The sequence below is a fragment of the Podarcis melisellensis genome (genome assembly GCF_964234715.1).
Source record: "Podarcis melisellensis genome assembly, chromosome: 2".
Classification (NCBI taxonomy): Eukaryota; Metazoa; Chordata; class Lepidosauria; order Squamata; family Lacertidae; genus Podarcis; species Podarcis melisellensis.
In genome coordinates, this window is record NC_138529.1 from 23336556 (window position 1) to 23354804 (window position 18249).

Below are 18249 nucleotides of genomic sequence, written 5' to 3' on the forward strand. Positions count from 1 at the left end.
TGCATTGGGGAATGCTGGTGACTCAGTTGGGCTGGCTGGCAGTGCTTTGCAAAGCGCTCTGGGCAAAGCCGGGGGGGGGGCATCCTTCCTGGCACAGTGTCCTTTGCGTGTGTGCGCCTACCCCCTTGGAGTCAGCAGTTTGCAGTCTTCACTTTGAACCTTCGGGTCTGCCAGCAAAGTCTTTTGAATGTAGGAAGGTTTTTGTTTTGTTTTTAATTCATTTTCTTTTATGGCTCTGGAACCAATAAAGCTTTAGCAGGGTTTTCAGAAATGTTTGCCATCTCTGCTCATGAATGTGGGTTTTTTTAAATGAAGTTAAATTCCTTATACAAGCTCCTAACTTGTCTTTACTGTGGAAGGGGTTAAAATGTAAGTCAAAACTAGATTAACGGCCCAGATTAATCACAGTATTGATTTTTCTTATTTTTGTAATGTAATGTATTTTTTTTCTTAGTTTTGGATGTAGAACTGCAGCAGGAGAGGGTTAACTTTTCTTTAGCGTTATGTTAAATACAGTTGAAAATTATCCCCTTTTTAAAAAGCAGTGTGCAGGTAAACCTGCCTTTGTTTAAAATAATTTCAGGGGTTTCTTTAGAGCAAGAAACATTCAAATGATTAGTGTGGTTTTTTCAATGGCCCATAGATCTCAGCTCTATTTTTAAAAAGTGACATTTTTTCAGGGGATTTTATAAAGGTGATTGCTGGAGTGATTTTTGTTAAGGTTTTCCCCCATCCCACCCCACCCTAGTTTGGTTTATACTGAATTAACTTTTTTACCCCAGTGTGTAAAATCCCATACAGAAAACAAAGCAATATTCATAATGACTTTCTGTTAGCTGCACGTTAAAAAACAAATGTAGCATAGTTCTATGAAATGAGCTCTGATATGTTCGTTCAAAGGGCCTTTGGAAGCAAATCCTTCTTATAACAAAGGGGCTTACTTGTAGTGAAACACATAAGGCTAAAGGTCTGTGAAATATTCCATTGAAATCAATATTTACACTGTATCTATTGGGATGTTAAACAGCAAACCAGTATTTTCATTGCAATTCCTGCTGTAGCAAAACATAAGGCTGCAGTTATATTTCCAGACTGGAGTAACTCAGTGGGGCTTTCAATAGGATGTGAGTAGGGGTCACAGCTCTGGAGGATTAGCTTGTTTTCGGTGTTAAAACTACATTTCCAATTGTTACAAATGCCTTTTAACTATTCAGTAATTGAAAGGAACTAATACCATTCTGGACCATCCTTAGCTTAAAAAAGCAAGGTGGTCAACCAGAATATCTCTGCTCTGTTCTCGCACAGCTGAAAACCTTACCAATACCAAAGCAAAACAAACTTAACAATAAATAGGCATTGCCCTTCCAGAGTTGCTTATAAATATGCTAAAAGAATACAGCTATCAGTATAATATACAGTAAAAACACATCAGGGGAGCAGCTGTTACCATAAAAACAAAGTGATTAAAAGTTATAAAATGCCCACAAACTTGGCTTCAGGCAAGCCTCCATGGGTGTGGGAGGTGTGTTTTTTTTGTGTGTGTTTTTAGTGGGTGTGCCACAATTACTAAAAAGGCTTTCTTTGGTCACTGCTTGCCTGTCTACTACTGTACTCAGATGTAGAGGACAATATAGAGTAGGGATCTCTGAAGATGATGAACTTAGACCTTGAGTCAACGAAATCCTTGCACTAGCGGGAGCCAACACAAGTCCCACTAGTGCACAATTAATCAGTTAAATTGCACTCCTAATTAAAAATCCTAGTGGGGGCAAAATGTTTTGACCTGGCTCCTAAGAGATGCTGATATTTCCTACCTTGCCTGCAGCCTCGCTGAGAAATAGTGTTGTGAGTAATCTGCGTCTGCAAGATGCCAGCTTTTGAAAGGCTATGACCTGTCACAATGGAGACTCTGGCTGTACAGAAAATTGATTTCATTTCCTCAACTCCTGGCTCTCTCAGGGCTACATAAAAAAAAAATTCAAAGGCTGATTTCTGATGTTTATTCAGCCTCTGGAAGAGAACACCTTTTGGCCTGATAAGTTATTTACATTTCAAACAAAAAGGATGACGCTGTATGTGTTTTTTTGTTCCTGCCTTCACTGAATTTCTTAAAGTCCTTCTCTGAAGCATGTGCAGCTGGGCTGCTTGAAGAGCAAGCTCTGGTCAGGCTTGTTTTTATTTTATCAGTTTCTGCTCTCCCCTTACACAAATACACACAAATGTACATGCTCATATGCGTGAACCATAATCCCATTGCCATTTAAAGCACTGGGTTCCCGAGCCCTGTAGTTTTAATCATTGCTGATTTTTTGTATTTGAACTCTTGACTTTGTATCCTCCTGTAGTAAGTAATAATAACTTCATTCATCCTTGAATGGTAAAATTAAACCCTATTTGTGGAAACTTGGTGGAAACTTGACATGCTGCCATGCTGATCAAACACATTGCAAAGCAAACTTTTGCTTTGCTTAATCAAGGGAGAACTTAAAAATTTTTTTTTTGTAAGGACGCCTTTGATGAGGAAACTTCTGCAGCCCAGAAAATTTCATTCTCACCAAGTTTGCTACAAGCAGAATAAAGTGTGCAAATACCACACAAATAATACTGTGGACTAGATGATCCTCTTGGTCTCTTCCAACTCTACTAGTCTATGATTCTGCTATGTTACTTGAAGAACTGCCTGCATCCTTACTAATCTGTCTGTACTTTAAGATCTGTCCCTGAAGCCCTACTAAGGTGTAGGAATTATGATTTCACAGGACACGCGATAAGCCTACTACTAATTTCACCTTGCAAGAAACTCCATTTGACTTGGGTTGGTAGCCTGACCCAAGGGTCTGAGGTTCCCCATCCCAGCTATAGAGAACTTTAAGAGTTACATGGGCATCAGGGAGTACTCCAAAATGGCCCAAGTACGGTAATCCCTTCTCGTAGCAATGTAGGTGAGACTTCCTAGTTCATTTTGAAGCTGTATTTTGGTCTTATTTCCTTTGTCTTTGGCCTCTACCACTCAAATATTGGCACAGCAGTCTGTTGGGAAAGGATAGCACTTCACTATTTATTTCAACTCTCAACAGGAAGGCTGGTGTAGGGAGCTTGGAGTGTTAATCGGTCCTCAATCCCTTCCAACTGTTCTGTTATTTGATCCAGCTGCTCGCAGGGGTTCCCAGCACCAAAGTGGAGAGAAGAGCAGGAAGATAGAATAAAGCCATTCCTATCTTACTTGCTCAGTTATCTCAGAATCTTGACCCACCAAACGTTATCACAATCCCAACTCCCATCAGCCCCCAGCCAACATGGCCAGCGGTCAGAGTTGAAGTTGAAGCATATCTGGAGGGCTTTAAAGGTCAGTACCAACACTTTGAAATGTGTTCGGAAATGTACTGGGAGCCAGTGAAGATCCTTTAGGACTGGTGTTATATGGTCTTGGCGGCTGCTCCCAGTCACCAGTCTAGCTGCCACATTTTGGATTAGTTGTAGTTTCTGAGTCACCTTCAAAGGTAGCCCCACCTAGAGCGCATTGCAGTAATCCAAGCTGGAGATAACTAGAGCATGCACCACTCTGGCGAGACCAAAAGTGCATTGTTTGCCGCTGAAATGTCCCCAAAGAGGAACTGGAACAGCAGTTGAATTCTCCCAGTGCTATAACTCCCTTTTGTAGATACGAATCCTAAAATTGCCACCTTATCTCCATATATTTCTCTGCGCACAGATAGGTACCTGCTGTTGTTCTTCTAATGGAAGCTGAGTTTCTTGGGTCTCTTGTTTTAAAACAGATCCGACCAGAATCCAAGGAGCATCATGCAGAGTTTCACTCTGGGAGACACGTCCTCCTTGAAATACTCTGTACAAACCAGATTTCTCCCTTGGCTTTAAAATGAAAAGCAAAATGAGAGTAGACTTACCCCGTTGCCAGTGTTGTAGAAACCGCTGTCCTCAGGGCTGGAGGACCAGCTAAATGCCTCTACAGAGACAGTGGATAGCTCTTCGGCTCCACAGTTTCAAGGAGGGTGATGAGGGGAGAACAAGGAAGATGCCTCTATACCCAACTCTTTTTAAGCAAATAAGCTTGGATATTTATAAGGGCTTAAACTCCTCCTCCAGAGGAATAACTTTGGAGAAGTTGCTCATCCCCCCTGCTAAGGTGCTGTCTTATATTTTTCCAGCATAAGCTAATAACTAACTTTACCAAGCTGCAGTATATAACCTTAGATTTCACCGGCCATTGAGGCTAAGTAGGGAAACGCTCTGGTTTCCAAAAAGATCCGGGCTGCTTCCTTCAAGCTATGTTAAAATGTCTTGGTGGAACAGCTGCTGCCCAAATTCTTGGAGGGGAAGCCCAGAAGCAGCTTGGCGGTTCGTTGGGTGATACCCCTTGCATTCCTGGGGATATAATGTGGGGCCCTTGGTCTCTCATTGGCTGCCCACCCAGGGCATAGGCATAGTTGCAAAGTCCAGGATGAAAATAATATCAGAACCAACAGGCGGAAGGAAGTACTGTATTCCAGGCAATTGTGAACGGTTAATGTGCCTTTGTTGTATAGTTCAGGGCAGGGTGAGAAACTGGGGGCAGCAGAAAATTTTGGTTTTCCTTGGGTGGCAAATCTTCCTCATTCTTGATCCCATGGAATAAAAATGTAGTGTAAAATACAATAATTGTACGGGATGAAAAGTACTGCTTAAGCATAGCGTGCCTTCTTTCTGATGATACACAGGGGGCAAATAATTAGGAAGTAATTGTAAAACAAGAAAAGCTGTTAGGATTTTAGAAACAGGCACATTTCCTTTGCTGTTCTTGTAATTAGGCCATTAACTATTTATATTTGAAAGTTTTTTTTTTAAAAAAAATGTAGTCTTATCCATATAATGATAATTTTTCTCTTGGCTATTATCTTTATATCTGCATCCAGAAAAGGAGGATCCAGACATAGACCTGCCTTATAGCCCAGGCAGAGGGGTTTTTTTGGGGGGGGGGTTGGGTTTGGGGTCTCTTGAGCAAAAGAGTCATTTGGGGCCCCTTAAATGTATGGAAACACATACAATTTCACTTAATTCTGTACGTAAAGCTGCAATGAATGTGTGAATAAATGCATCATTGCTGTCAGTGTTTATTACAACTGGAGCAGAGTATTACTTAATACACATTATCAACACCACACTGTAAATACATGAATACAGATCATAGCAGAAGGAAAAAAGGCATTGTCTTCATATGTGTTGCTCTTATGTAAATAGAAACAGAAAAGAAACCTTCCTTAAAAAGCATACTGTATGACATATGGTAAATTGGTGACAGTCAGTTTACTGATGAATAACATTACAGTCAAGAGTCATCCTATTCAATGAAATGAACTCTCTTCCTGGAAGTAAAGTCCTCAACCAAGTCACTGTAATTGAGGCTTCTCCCAATTTTATGTTCAATTGAAGTCGGTTCTAGTGCTGTCTTGGATATTTATAAGAGCATCAAAGATTTTAAATACCGTATTCTTTCTGTGTACAAGACAATGAATTCCCCCCAATTTTTTAGTCAAAGATTGGAGGTTGTCTTATACACAGATTTATATGGTAAGTATTGGGTGAGTTGGCAAGGCACTCAGGGCCGGGAGATGGCTGGCGAGGCAAGGCTGTGCTGAGACGTGGGGAATCAAGCAGGGGATTGCCACCATAAAGCTCAACAACAATAACAATTTCTAAATTTTGGGCTCCCAAAAGTAGGCGTCATCTTATACATGGGGACGTGTTATACACAGAGAAATATGGTATCTCTGCAGCTGGCTGTCAACTTTCCTCCCCTATAAATAATAATGTTAAAAAAGCACAATTCTATAAAAAGCCATTTTATTGCCCTTCGTGTCTGTTTTCTAGTGTTCAGTTTGCCCTTGTAATGGATTAAAGGTTAGGAAATTGAATTTTAGTCTGTTGTTTTGTTTAACTAAAGATGTTCCCTGCTGGTTAATGTTCAGCAAGTCCATATATCACCACTTTCTTCCAGATAACAGGGCAGTTCCAACATTATCTCCTTGCAGTTCAGTTCTGCAGAAAGCGACAGCGTGCGTGATGTTGCAACATTTCCAATACAGTGGTACCTCGGGTTACAGACGCTTCAGGTTACAGGTGCTTCAGGTTACAGACTCTGCTAACCCAGAAATAGTACCTTGGGTTAAGAACTTTACCTCATGATGAGAACAGAAATAGTGCCACGACAGCAGCGGGAGGCCCCATTAGCTAAAGTGGTGTTTCAGGTTAAGAACAGTTTCAGGTTAAGATCGGACCTCGGGAACAAATTAAGTTCTTAATCTGAGGTACCACTGTACAGTGGATGCTCAGGTCGCGAATGTGATCCATGCGGGATCCACGTTGGCAATCCGCAGTGGCACGTCTGCGCACGCGCAGATTGCGATTCAGTGCTTCTGCGCATGCACAAAGCGCGATTTAGCATTGCTGCGCATGCGCAACCCGTGAAACTGGAAGTAATCTGTTCCAGTACTTCCGGCTTTTGGCGGGTCCATAACCCGAAAAAAACACAACCTGAAGTGTCTGTAACCCGAGGTATGACTGTACGTAGTTGATTTATAATAGAATTTCCAGTCTTCTGTGCTAGAATTTCCTAAGAAGTGGCACCGTGTAAGACTGGCCATTGATACAGTTGGCTAGGAATTAAAGTTTATGTGCAAGTCCTTGGGAGTTCTCCGTGAATTGCAGAGAACAAGTCTGGCAGTTGGCAGGTCTGTCTCTAGACCCTCCTCCAAAGATGACCTGAGGCACATTGTTCCTAAGCCCTTCACAGGGAGGGTGTGAGTGTCTGTAAGAGGCACAAATCAAGTGTATCAGAAGATAACATAGCAGTGTTGCGATTCCAAGAAATCCAAGTTTTGGCTGGTCGGTGACTCATACACGTAGCTATACCAAGCAAATTGGATTACATGATGACTCAGCGCTTACTCAGCAAGTTAAGGTTTGCATCCATGCCTGGGAACTAGTTTGGAAAAGAGAGAGTATCTGCCCCCTTCGTGAGTCATGCAAGTAGCTTTCACCCACGGAAGCTCATGGAAAAGAAGATGATAAACTTATCACCACCTCTACAGTGCTAAGCTAATTTCCATTCTTTACTGTTTAATTTCCTTGGGCAACTGATTCACAACTTCTTAATGAATCAACCCACCCATTCATACACTCTTAAGAGAGACACTTGCCAGTGCTGTGGACAGGACCATATATACTGCGTCAAGGCTGGAAAGCAAACTCCTACACAAAAGAAATCGCCCTGAATAGTGGAATTCTGTGATCTGTAAACACTCTCTACTGTTCTCTGCTTCCGCTGAAGCCCTTTCCCTGATTACAGGAAACTCCTAATGCTCCTCATTTCCCCCCAACTACTGAGCATTTAATATTTTACCAAGCATTTCCCACATACTCTAAGTCTTCGCTGCCTTTCTTTCCCTTTTATTAAAGGGCCATTAGGTCCAGTCGTGGCCGACTCTGGGGTTGCGGCGCTCATCTCGCTTTATTGGCCGAGGGAGCCGCCGTACAGCTTCCAGGTCATGTGGCCAGCATGACTAAACATCTGGCAAACCAGAGCAGCACACAGAAATGCGTGTGCAGGTACCAGAGCGGTACCTGTTTATCTACTTGCACTTTGACGTGCTTTCGAACTGCTAGGTTGGCAGGAGCTGGGACCGAGCAACGGGAGCTCACCCCGTCTCAGGGATTCGAACCGCTGACCTTCTGATCAGCAAGTCCTAGGCTCTGTGGTTTAACCCACAGCGCCACCCGTGATCCATTCCCTTTTATTACTTTATTTCAATATTCAAAGTTACACCATGCCACTCAGCGGTTATAATCCTATTCTACAATACTAATGACTCACCCTCACTCAACGTTTATAATCGCAGTTGTATTTTAAGAATTCCATCCTATGCGGTTTCATTCTTTTTAACAGATTTCTTACTATGTTCTGCTATTTTTCTTCTTCTTAGACTTTAAGCCCTGCTGTGAACTTAGCCTATGGAAAGTTACCAGAAGGGTTTTCCAGTCCTTGAAAGATTCTAAACTTGTGTCTCTTATCAGTGCCGCCAGTTTTGCCATCTCTGCGTCTTCCAAGATTTCCATCACCAAGTCTTCCTTTGAAGGTAATGCCGTAAGCATACTTCTCTTAACACAGCAGTATTTTAATCCTGGTTATTTTTTATTTTTTTAATTGGGTTTTATAAACAAGAATAATGTTGTACAAATAAGTATACCAAGTCTAATCCAGCTCTCACTTCCATACACCACTACTGGGAACACCACAGTTTTAACTATATGGACCTTTGTTGGCAAGGTGGTGTCTCTGCTTCTTTTTAAGATGCTGTCTAGGGCAGCAATGATTGGGATACAATTGTAGGCCTGACACTGGATTTTTTTCCAACTAGAATTTGTAAATTGGTAAGATGCAGCGTGTTTTTGTTTTGTTTTTTAAGCCAAAGATGTGAAGGAAGAGAAGAAGAAGAAGAAGAAGAAGAAGAAGAAGAAGAAGAGAAAGGATTGGTGAAAAGGGGGTCAAGCTGTTCATTTGACAGCAGAATGTACTCCCTTGGAAGGTAGTGGTCTCTCCTTCATTGGAAGTATTTAAGCAAAGCTTGGGTGGCCATCTGTCATGGATGCTTTAGCCGAGATTCCTGCATTGCAGGGAGTTGTACTAGATCAGTCCCTTCCAACTCTACAATTCAATGATTCCTGGACAGGATGGAAGAAGAGGAAGACTTTTAAAGCATAGGTAGGCAAACTAAGGCCCGGGGGCCGGATCCGGCCCAATCGCCTTTAAATCCGGTCTGGGAATCAGCTTGAATGTATCCCTTTATTTAAAATGCATCTCTGGGTTATTTGTGGGGCATAGGAATTCGTTCTTCTTTTTTTCAGAATATAGTCCAGCCCCCAACAAGGTCTGAGGGACAGTGGTCCGGCCCCCTGCTGAAAAAGTTTGCTGACCCCTGCTTTAAAGTAATCATTTCTGACGCAGATAGGGCTCTGTTCCAACGTACTTCCAAAGACGTCACAACCTTTGTTTTAGCTTTCTCAAACATTAAACCAGAAGTTCAGGCCAGGCGTCTCTCTTGCCCTTTAAAATAGGTAGAGCACAGTGTCCCCTTCAAAAAGAGAGAAGTTTTTGCTGTTTTGCAAACCACATGAGAAATGCTTGCTTTCTAAGAGTAAACAGAGCCCTTTGCCAGAAGTTCAGACTGACTTAGGCTCATCAGTCAAAGAGAGGAGAGCCTGCCAAGCAATCTGTTTCGGGGGCCTTTTGATAAAGCTGAGGATGTGTCAGAAGGAAAATGAACTGATATTGCTTGATATGTGTGGGTGTGGGTGTGGGTGTGGGTGTAACTTCGTATTAATGTAGCGTTTTTATATGCAACTGTGTATTTTTGTAATATTTTATTTAAGTTGTCTGTTGTTGCTTCAGTTTTCTATACACTGCTTGGAGATATGTTTCATATATTAACCATTATAAAACTGAATAACCAATTATTGCATTTTACTAAAATATTGAATGACAGGAGGAAACTCATGTACAGATGCCCTTTCTGTCTTTTATTTAACCACAGTTGTTATCTCCAATCATTACACACATTCATTGATTAAGTTTGGCCTTTGACAGTGAACTTGACTCTGGGAGGTTTGAGAACAGTCCGACTCTGAATTCTTGGCATGCAGCGGGTGCTTCTTGGGTTTTCTTCCTTTCCCCCTCTTGCTATCACAGGGCTTTGTTTTGTTTTGTTTATTCAAGTATTTACTCATGCCCCTCAATTAACTAGGTCACTCTTTTTCTGCCCCCCACCCCTTGGTCGCATGGAACGACCTACCAATTTTGTATCTTCAGCTGCACATTCTTTCCCCAAGGTCATTGATACACAACTGGAAACATCTGTCATAATACTGGTCTTAGCAGGACTCAACCAGCCCATTCCACCCACCTCTAGTGACTGCTTATACTGACAATGTCTCGTACTCCTTGCTATTCAAGCTGGTTCTTTCTACTTTTCAAGTGCCCTCCCCTGATAACATTCATTTTGCCATTTCAGATTAGGCTCGTGCTGATGACTGCAAACAACTAGCTTTCAGCCCTGGAAACTGAGTCAGTTTTGTCCAGTTACTCAGAAGGTTGGCATCAGCTCTGACTTTGTAGTCGTCAGCTTTTTCATGCCCATGTGTATGCTCATTTAGTTATAAAACTGGCTCATCTGCTGGTCCTAATATAATTTCCGACATTGCAGGGGGTTGGGCTGCATGACCTTTGGGGACCCTTCCAGCTCTACAATTCTATGATTCTATGATTGCATCCCGGGGATACAATTTACTGTTCCATGGTTTTGATAGGATGGCAGAACCCTTTTGTGACAAAAACCAAAATGGCCAGGGGTATAAGTAACATAATTCTTGGCGCAGGTAGGTAGCCGTGTTGGTCTGCCAAAGTCGAAACAAACAAACTAATTCCTTCCAGTAGCATCTTAGAGACCAACTAAGTTTGTTATTGGTATGAGCTTTCGTGTGCATACACACTTTCATGTACACGAAAGCTCATACCAATAGCAAACTTAGTTGGTCTCTAAGGTGCTACTGGAAGGAATTTTTATTTTGTTTTGTTTATACTTCTTGGCAGTTCTAACTGTGGGTACTGTTTTTGATCTGTGTTATAAGAAAAACTGCTCCCTTTCCCTTATGGGGTATTCTAGAGCCTGGGGTATTCTAGAGTCCTATCGGTAGGAGAAAATAACAGAGGCCAACCAGAGTACAGTGGTACCTCTGGATGCGAACGGGATCCGTTCCGGAGCCCTGTTCGCATCCTGAGGCAAACTCAACCTGCGTCTGCGTGGGTCGTGATTTGCCGCTTCCGCGCATGTGTGTGACGTCATTTTGAGCATCTGCGCGAGCGGCGAAACCCAGACGGAACGTGCTCCGTTACTTCCGGGTCGCTGCGGAGCATAACCTGAAAATGCTCAACCTGAAGCACATTTACCCCAAGGTATGACTGTAAATTGAGAAGCAAAGCGGCTAGTAAGCCTGATCTTTATTAAAGGAACTGTTGCAACAGGGTCCCCACTCACCACACTCAGGAGGGAGAACCCTAAATGATGGTGTGCAAGCCCTTTTATAGACTTTTGAAATTGCCCACCCTGTAGCCCAAGACCACCACCTCAAAACATACATACATACATCACAGAAGAAGGCAGTCTACAGCAGAAATCCTGCCTGCCAGGATACCTGACAGTGGTCACTGATTGCATTACCTGGGCAGTCTGGCCATTCTTTTGTAATGGTTAATACTTTAGTTCCTGAATCCAGGTCACGGGCTTGCCCTATTCATACACAAATACGCCCTTAAGATAGGTTTTGCAAGCAAAAAGACAATGGGAAGGCTTTCCCCGTTTGCCTCCCTTACTTCAGAGGAATATTTGAGTTCATTGGGAGAGTCAAAATGGCTTCAGGATTGCTCTCCCGTACTATTTCAGACATGTGGTTCATATATTTAGATGTTTGTGCATTTATGAATATTCTACACTTTAGACCTTAAAATTCTTAAAACAATCTGCAAGCTCTTTTTCAGCTCATACTGCACAGAAGCTGCATTCAGATGCTCGGTTTATTAAACGAGTTTTACAGGTTACAATCCAAGCTCTTCTGTCCTGATTTCTAACATACTTTTACTCACTGCAGTACACACACACAAATACATACACATATACACATGAAACAGACATTACAACAAATAAGGCACAGAGGAGAAAAAGAAAGACTGTCCCTATCCAAACAACATTCCCCGAGTTTCACAATACATTTATGTGACAAACGAAAGCTGAACATCATTTGCTGAGCTATGACAGGACAAGAGAAAAGAAGATCATGACAAAAAAAAATCATATTTTTTGTTCAAGTTAGCAAAATTAGAAGAAAGTAGCCCGAACAATGCACACCAGCATAGAATTATCATGTTACAAAGTCTTACATGGTGGGAAGGAGAGGATAGGTTAGGTTTTTGTTTATTAACACATATAGTAAAATCATAATGCTCCCCAATAAAGTAATCTTTTTCGAATGCGCCTGTGTGCCTTTTATTTTGTATTTATTTATTCTATGCAAAGGCCAGCTGCCTTATGCCACCAGTAATATACAGCAGCTCACTTCAGAGCCTGCCCAAATCAAGTGATGGTTAAGTTGGGACCCCATAAGCAACCAGGAGCAAGCTACTGTTTGCAGCAAAGGCCCTTAATATGTCCTTGTACGTTTAATACTCTTAAATCCTTGCGCTTGCCGCCTTCTGCACTTGTCTGCACAGAGAACCCTGACTCCTTTATGACCTGTCCTTTGCATGTCCTATCTTGATCATATTGCAGATCTAGAGAAAATTGCTTTTCTGGTAACCTTCAAAACCTAGTAAGTATAAGTGAGAGTTCAGGCATGAATGTGTTTTTACAGTAAGGATTTATACGTGTGGGTGGCAAATTAGCATTTTGTTTTTGTATCTTTCCCCCTTCTACAGCACCCCCCCCCCATATATGTGGGGGTTACGTTCCAAGGCACTGTGCGCATAGGTGAAATTGTGTTTAATTGAAGCACCCATTGAAAAAGCCTGCAGATTAAAACCTCTGGGAACCCCAGAAAAAAAAAGACCCTTTTACAAACCAGCAGCCCTACCATACGGGTAAGAATGGTGGCAATGGAGGCACTCAGTCTTCCTCGTTGCTGAAGGACAATTTGCAAACAATGACAAGCAAGGTGGACCGGTACCCCCAAAGTGCTTGGCTGTGGGTGAGACTCACTTGGTGGAGCTGATGGTGTCTTGAGGAGGAACATGATGATGGCGCTTCTGTCTCTTCAGTTGGTTAGGACATTTTTGGGCAGCCTCAAGGTCCGTGGATGCAGTTTCAACACAGGTGCCAATGTTCTTCAAATCGAAGCATTGTTTGAAGTGGGTCAGCCAGCCAGAACCGGCTCAGAACTCCTTCTCAGGCTGCCTGAAGTGCACATACAGTATGAGAGTCTTCTTGTGCAACGTGCTGCCATCAATGGGGATATGCTGGCGGTTCATGTCTTCTAGTCATTGGTTCAGTGCCTCACGTGCCTTCAACAGGGCCTCATCCTGCATGTGGCTGGGGACCTTGCCAGTTGTGGGTGTACAGGCACTCGCTGCCTCCAATGCCCGGATTTTCTTGTACCTTATACGGCACGTATGCTGGACCCATTCCTGTCAGGATACGCCGGGAGGGGGGGCCTTGCAGCCCCCAAGATGAGACGAAACCTCTCTGGGCGTCTTCCTGGTGTTGCACAGCTCCGGGACGTCCATAAATCAACAGTCCTGGGATGCTCCAGCATCACATAGCAGATGCCTGTGCGCACACACACTCAGCAGAAATCAGCAGAAACGAATTGGAGAATTGTGTACTCATTCTAAGCTTTTATTCAGCAATATTTAAAGGACAAACGATCATGGCGTCCTCTCCCTTCAGCTCCGAGAGAGAACAGAAAGTAAAAAGTACAAAAACACAACAGTGCGAAAGAGATAAGGCTACCTTCCGTTCTCAGGCTTTTCCAAGCCTAGAAAGTAAACATGGGCGTGTGATGTAACCATCACACACCCAGCAACGGAGGACTGATATACTAACAATTCCTGCCAAACTTGTGTGCCACAACACACACACTCAAGCCATCCTGTCAGCAATCTAGCCCTTCCAATTCCTCCTCCAGCGTGGGTACCACTCACTGCCTCTTGGGTTTGCCATCACCTGAGGAAGGTGATGAGGCTGTGCTTTTAGGTGCCATCTCAAAGAACGACTCAAAAAACACCTCCAGAATCCCCAAACTCCAGCACAATTCCTCTCTCTCAACCTCCTCTTTCAAACTCCAACTCTCCACAGGTCTCAGTGGTTGGTGCAAGGGCTCTTGGGATTGCAAGGTTTTGTTTTTGCAACTTTTCTGACAGCTTCACGCCTCTTCTGGGGCTGTTTTAGCGATTCTTAATTCACTTCCAGGTTCGGCACAATGCACATATACACAGTTGCGTACATACTGGATGCATAAATGGGGGGTCTGTATATTGGAAATTAATAAAACTATATTTTTATTTTTATTTTAAAAAAGATCTATGCATGGTGGTGGTTAGGAAGAACAGATGCTGCTGCTCTTGTGTTTTTGTTTCTGTGTGCAAGCATACTGTTGTCTTCTTTTAACCTTGCCTTACATATGTGTGAAAACACGCATAAAATTAACTCAGCTGTGCATTTGAAAATGGCAATTCCGATTTCAACCAAAGCAAAAATGTGTCCTCTACACCCCACCCCCGCTCCAATGAAAATTTTGTTTTTATTTATTCTTGTCTTTTGGTACAGGCAAACTAGGTATGTCAGAAGTTCTCCCTTCTCCAGATCAAATTCAGAAGTCATCTAATGCGGGTTGAGATACACAGGATAAGAAAAACAGACATCAATTTAAGATGCCAAGGTGAGAATTTTGTGGATTTAAAGCAGGCATAGGCAAACTCGGCCCTCCAGACGTTTTGGGACTACAACTCCCATCATCCCTAGCTAACAGGACCAGTGGGCAGGGATGATGGGAATTGTAGTCTCAAAACATCTGGAGGGCCGAGTTTGCCTATGCCTGATTTAAAGGGATATTACTGGAGGTTTGGAGTGACGGAAAGAAATACCATCAGGGTATTTATATTAAACCAGAAGTACCTGGGCTGAAGGACCCCATCGTGCCAGCATCTCTCTGAGATGAGTAGATCGCCTAGCTCTCGGTTGACCAAAGACCAACTGAGAAGCCCTAGTGTATCCCCCCCCTCGGAATTGACGAATGATATAGCAAGCTGGGCTCCTTTTAAACAAGGAGGCTTAGCTCATGGAAAGCCGAGCTAGCTACTCAGATGGAGACGCAACTTCTGGTTAAGGCTCAGTGTGAGAATGATGATGCCTGAAGCAAAATTTGAGATCCCTGGTCCTGAATGGGGTAACTGTGCCCCTGAAGGACCAGGTGCACAGCCTGGGAGTCATTTTGGACTCGTAGCTGTCCATGGATGCACAGGTCAATTCTGTCTCCAGGGCAGCTGTTTACCAGCTCCATCTGGTACCTGCCCGCAGAGTGTCTCACCAGAGTGGTGCATGCTCTGGTTATCTCTCGCTTGGACTACTGCAATGTGCTCTATGTGGGGCTGCCTTTGAAGGTGACTACAACTAATCCAGAATGCGGCAGCTAGACTGGTGACTGGGAGCAGCCGCCGAGACCACATAACACCAGTCTTGAAAGACCTACATCGGCTCCCAGTACGTTTCCAAGCACAATTCAAAGTGTTGGTGCTGACCTTTAAAGCCCTAAACAGCCTCGGTCCAGTATATCTGAAGGAGCGTCTCCACCCCCCATCGTTCTATCCGGACACTGAGGTCCAGCGCCGAAGGCCTTCTGGCGGTTCCCTCACTGTGAGAAGCCAAGTTACAGGAAGCCAGGCAGAGGGCCTTCTCGGTAGTGGCACCCGCCCTGTGGAACGCCCTCCCATCAGATGTCAAAGAGATAAACAACTACCAGACTTTTAGAAGACATCTGAAGGCGGCCCTGTTTAGGGAAGCTTTTAATGTTTGATGCATTGCTGTATTTTAATATTTTGTTGGAAGCTGCCCAGAGTGGCTGGGGAAGCTCAGCCAGATGGGTGGGATATAAATAAATTATCAGGAGTGCCAATGTTGCCCCCTCACCTCACCCAAACCTGAACCCTCATCTACTGAGACTATGGGGGGGGAATAAGTAGGTGAATAATGTTTTGGCAGCTGGGTCTGCTCTAGAGACAGTTGTACTTCAGTTGTGTGGAATCTAGAGACCTTCAGAGTGCTATCCTGAACTCTTGCTTCTGAACATGCCCCTTGAACACAGAGACTATTCTTCAAGGAAGCATTCATAGAAGGAGTGAATTTGTTAGTTGTGTGACCAACCTACCCATTGGTTTCAATATGGCTTAAGTACTGTATTTTTCCGTGTATAAGGCACCCCCATATTTAAGACGACCCCTATTTTTGAGCCCAAAATTAAGAAATAAATATTTTAAACATTCCGTGTATAAGACGACCCCCAATTTTAAACTTTAAAAAACTAGGGGAAAGTATAGTCTTATACACGGAAAAATACAGCATGTCTTAATTTTTTTCTGGGGTTGGACTTCAGTGTCCAAAGAGTCCTCATACTACTCTCTACCTTGCAAAGACGGTTGAAGCAGGCTTGCTGTAGAATTGTCTGAAAACTGGAGTCTGTTAATGAATTTGGGATTCTGCTTCCCATAGATGTGGGGCTGGATTTTCCTGGAAGCTTTAGCAAAATTCTGGTGGGTTCCAGCAACTTCCCCTCCATGTTGTCCACCACCATCAAGTCAGGCCATCAGCTAGAGGCTTGGTATAGGCCGAGGCCCACTCCATATAAATATTATGTGTGCTGCTATTGCCTCTGGGTTTTCCTCCGTCTCATCTTTATTTATAATTTCCTCTTTTTTTGCAGATGGTGCATATGTTTCTGATGATGTGAAATTCTTACATTGCCTGTGAAGAAAGCATGAAAGGAGTTATAAGAGCATATTTTTAGCTAACTGGCTAGCATAAATGAAATGTTTCCTAGTGGAACATTTCTGATACGATGGAGATTCTGCTTCTGAAGGGACTAATCTTCGTTCTGGCCAGCTGCTTCATAGGGCTCTTCTACTATCAACACCCACTTGTCTCTGCGAGTGGGAAAAGATCAGGCTACAAAAAACCCAATTTCATAATAATTTTAGCAGATGATATTGGATGGGGAGATCTTGGGTCCAACTGGAACCTGAGAAAAGACACGCCTCACTTGGATAAGATAGCAACGGAAGGCATGAGGTAAGGTTCAAACCAACGCTTAGCACCCACTATTGTTGCTGTTCGTAAAAAGGGTGGAAGCTACCCTAGGCATTGTATAAAGATTAAAAAGTCATGCAGACCCTGTCCTCAGACCTGCACTTTTAAAAATGTGATGGAAAAGGGGTGGTGAGGGAAGAGGACAACAAGCCAATTCAGATATCAACACAATCAAATTAGCATATTTTTCTGAGTATAAGACGCAACCATGTAAAAGACGACCCCTATTTTTTTTAACCCAAAATTACGAAATCCGGCCAGAACCCAAACCCGAGCCTGGGCTGCCCACGCCAGAGCTTGAACCCAAGCCCAGGCTACTCACACCAGAACCCAAGCCCACGCCCCCCACACCAGAGCCCCAACCCCTGTGCATTCACCATCTGTGTATAAGACGACCCCCAATTTTTGACTTTTTTTCCTTTCCAAAAAACATCGTCGAAATATATGGTACATAAAGTAGAAGAGAACAACCAGTTTTGGTGGAACAGGTTGTGCTATTCACTATTAACATTTCTGTTTATTTCCGTGAGGCCAGCCAACATAATCACCATCATTTTCCAGTCCTTCTGTACGATGGATGACTTTCAACAATGTATTAGCTTCCCCAACACCCCAGAACCCTCGGTTATCAATGCTGTTGTCTATGTAAACTCGCAGTCTATATGGCATTGTGGTTTGAGTGTCGGACTAGGATTTGGGAGACCAGAGTTCAAATCCCCACTCAGCCATGAAGCTCAGCGAGTGACTTGGGGCCCAGTCACTGCCTCTCAGCCTAACCTACCTCACAGGGTTGTTGTGGGGATTAAATGACAAGGGGGAAGAACCATGTATACCACCTTGAGCTCCTTGGAGGAATGTCCTTTTGATATTAACGCTAATCACAGAAAGCTTTCCAAAACCCAGAGAACCCACTTTTCATTTCTACCTTTCCCTGTCACATTTTCAAAATGTGCCTCTGTGACCTCAGGGCCTTTAAAACAAAGATTAGTTCAAAGATTCTCCCTGATAATGAAAGGTTGCGTCTTCTTCGGGATGGGCAAAGTTCATAAAAACTTCCTCAACAGACGTCAGCACTGACTTATAAAACCTGCCCAGGCAAATTGTCAGTCCAGGGAGCTAAGATAACAAAAGTGATTAGAACCTCTGTTTGCTGTTCCGTTTTTATACCACGGCGTCCATCTTGGAGGTGATTGATTCATACCACTCTTGTTCTGTTTGGGTTTTTAAAACGCCACACCAGCTGATAAATTCTTGCCTCAGAGCTGAACGTGAACACAACACAAAATCTTCAGGTGTTGCCAAAGACTTGCCTGCCCATGAGTTGATTCTAGCCTCCAGGAACATCAGGCCTATG

At 43.3% G+C, this 18249-nt stretch overlaps 1 protein-coding gene across 8 annotated transcripts in view; it reads left to right on the forward strand.

Annotated features, from left to right (window-relative positions):
• The window catches only part of ARSG (arylsulfatase G), a 120308-nt gene that overhangs the window by 21981 nt on the left and 80078 nt on the right, over positions 1-18249 (forward strand). For 5 of the 8 annotated variants that reach the window (XR_014165330.1, XR_014165331.1, XR_014165332.1 and 2 more), the window contains exons 2-4: positions 7977-8129; positions 14364-14475; positions 16513-16877. Coding sequence is in view for 1 of the 8 variants with exons in the window: in XM_081899738.1 (XP_081755864.1) it covers positions 16648-16877 (230 nt within the window). In the remaining 7 variants the exon portion in view is untranslated. Of the gene's footprint in view, positions 1-7976; positions 8130-8558; positions 8580-12890; positions 12912-14363; positions 14476-16512; positions 16878-18249 lie in introns of those variants that run through there. The other 3 variants (XR_014165335.1, XR_014165336.1, XR_014165333.1) reach the window with 3 other exon arrangements.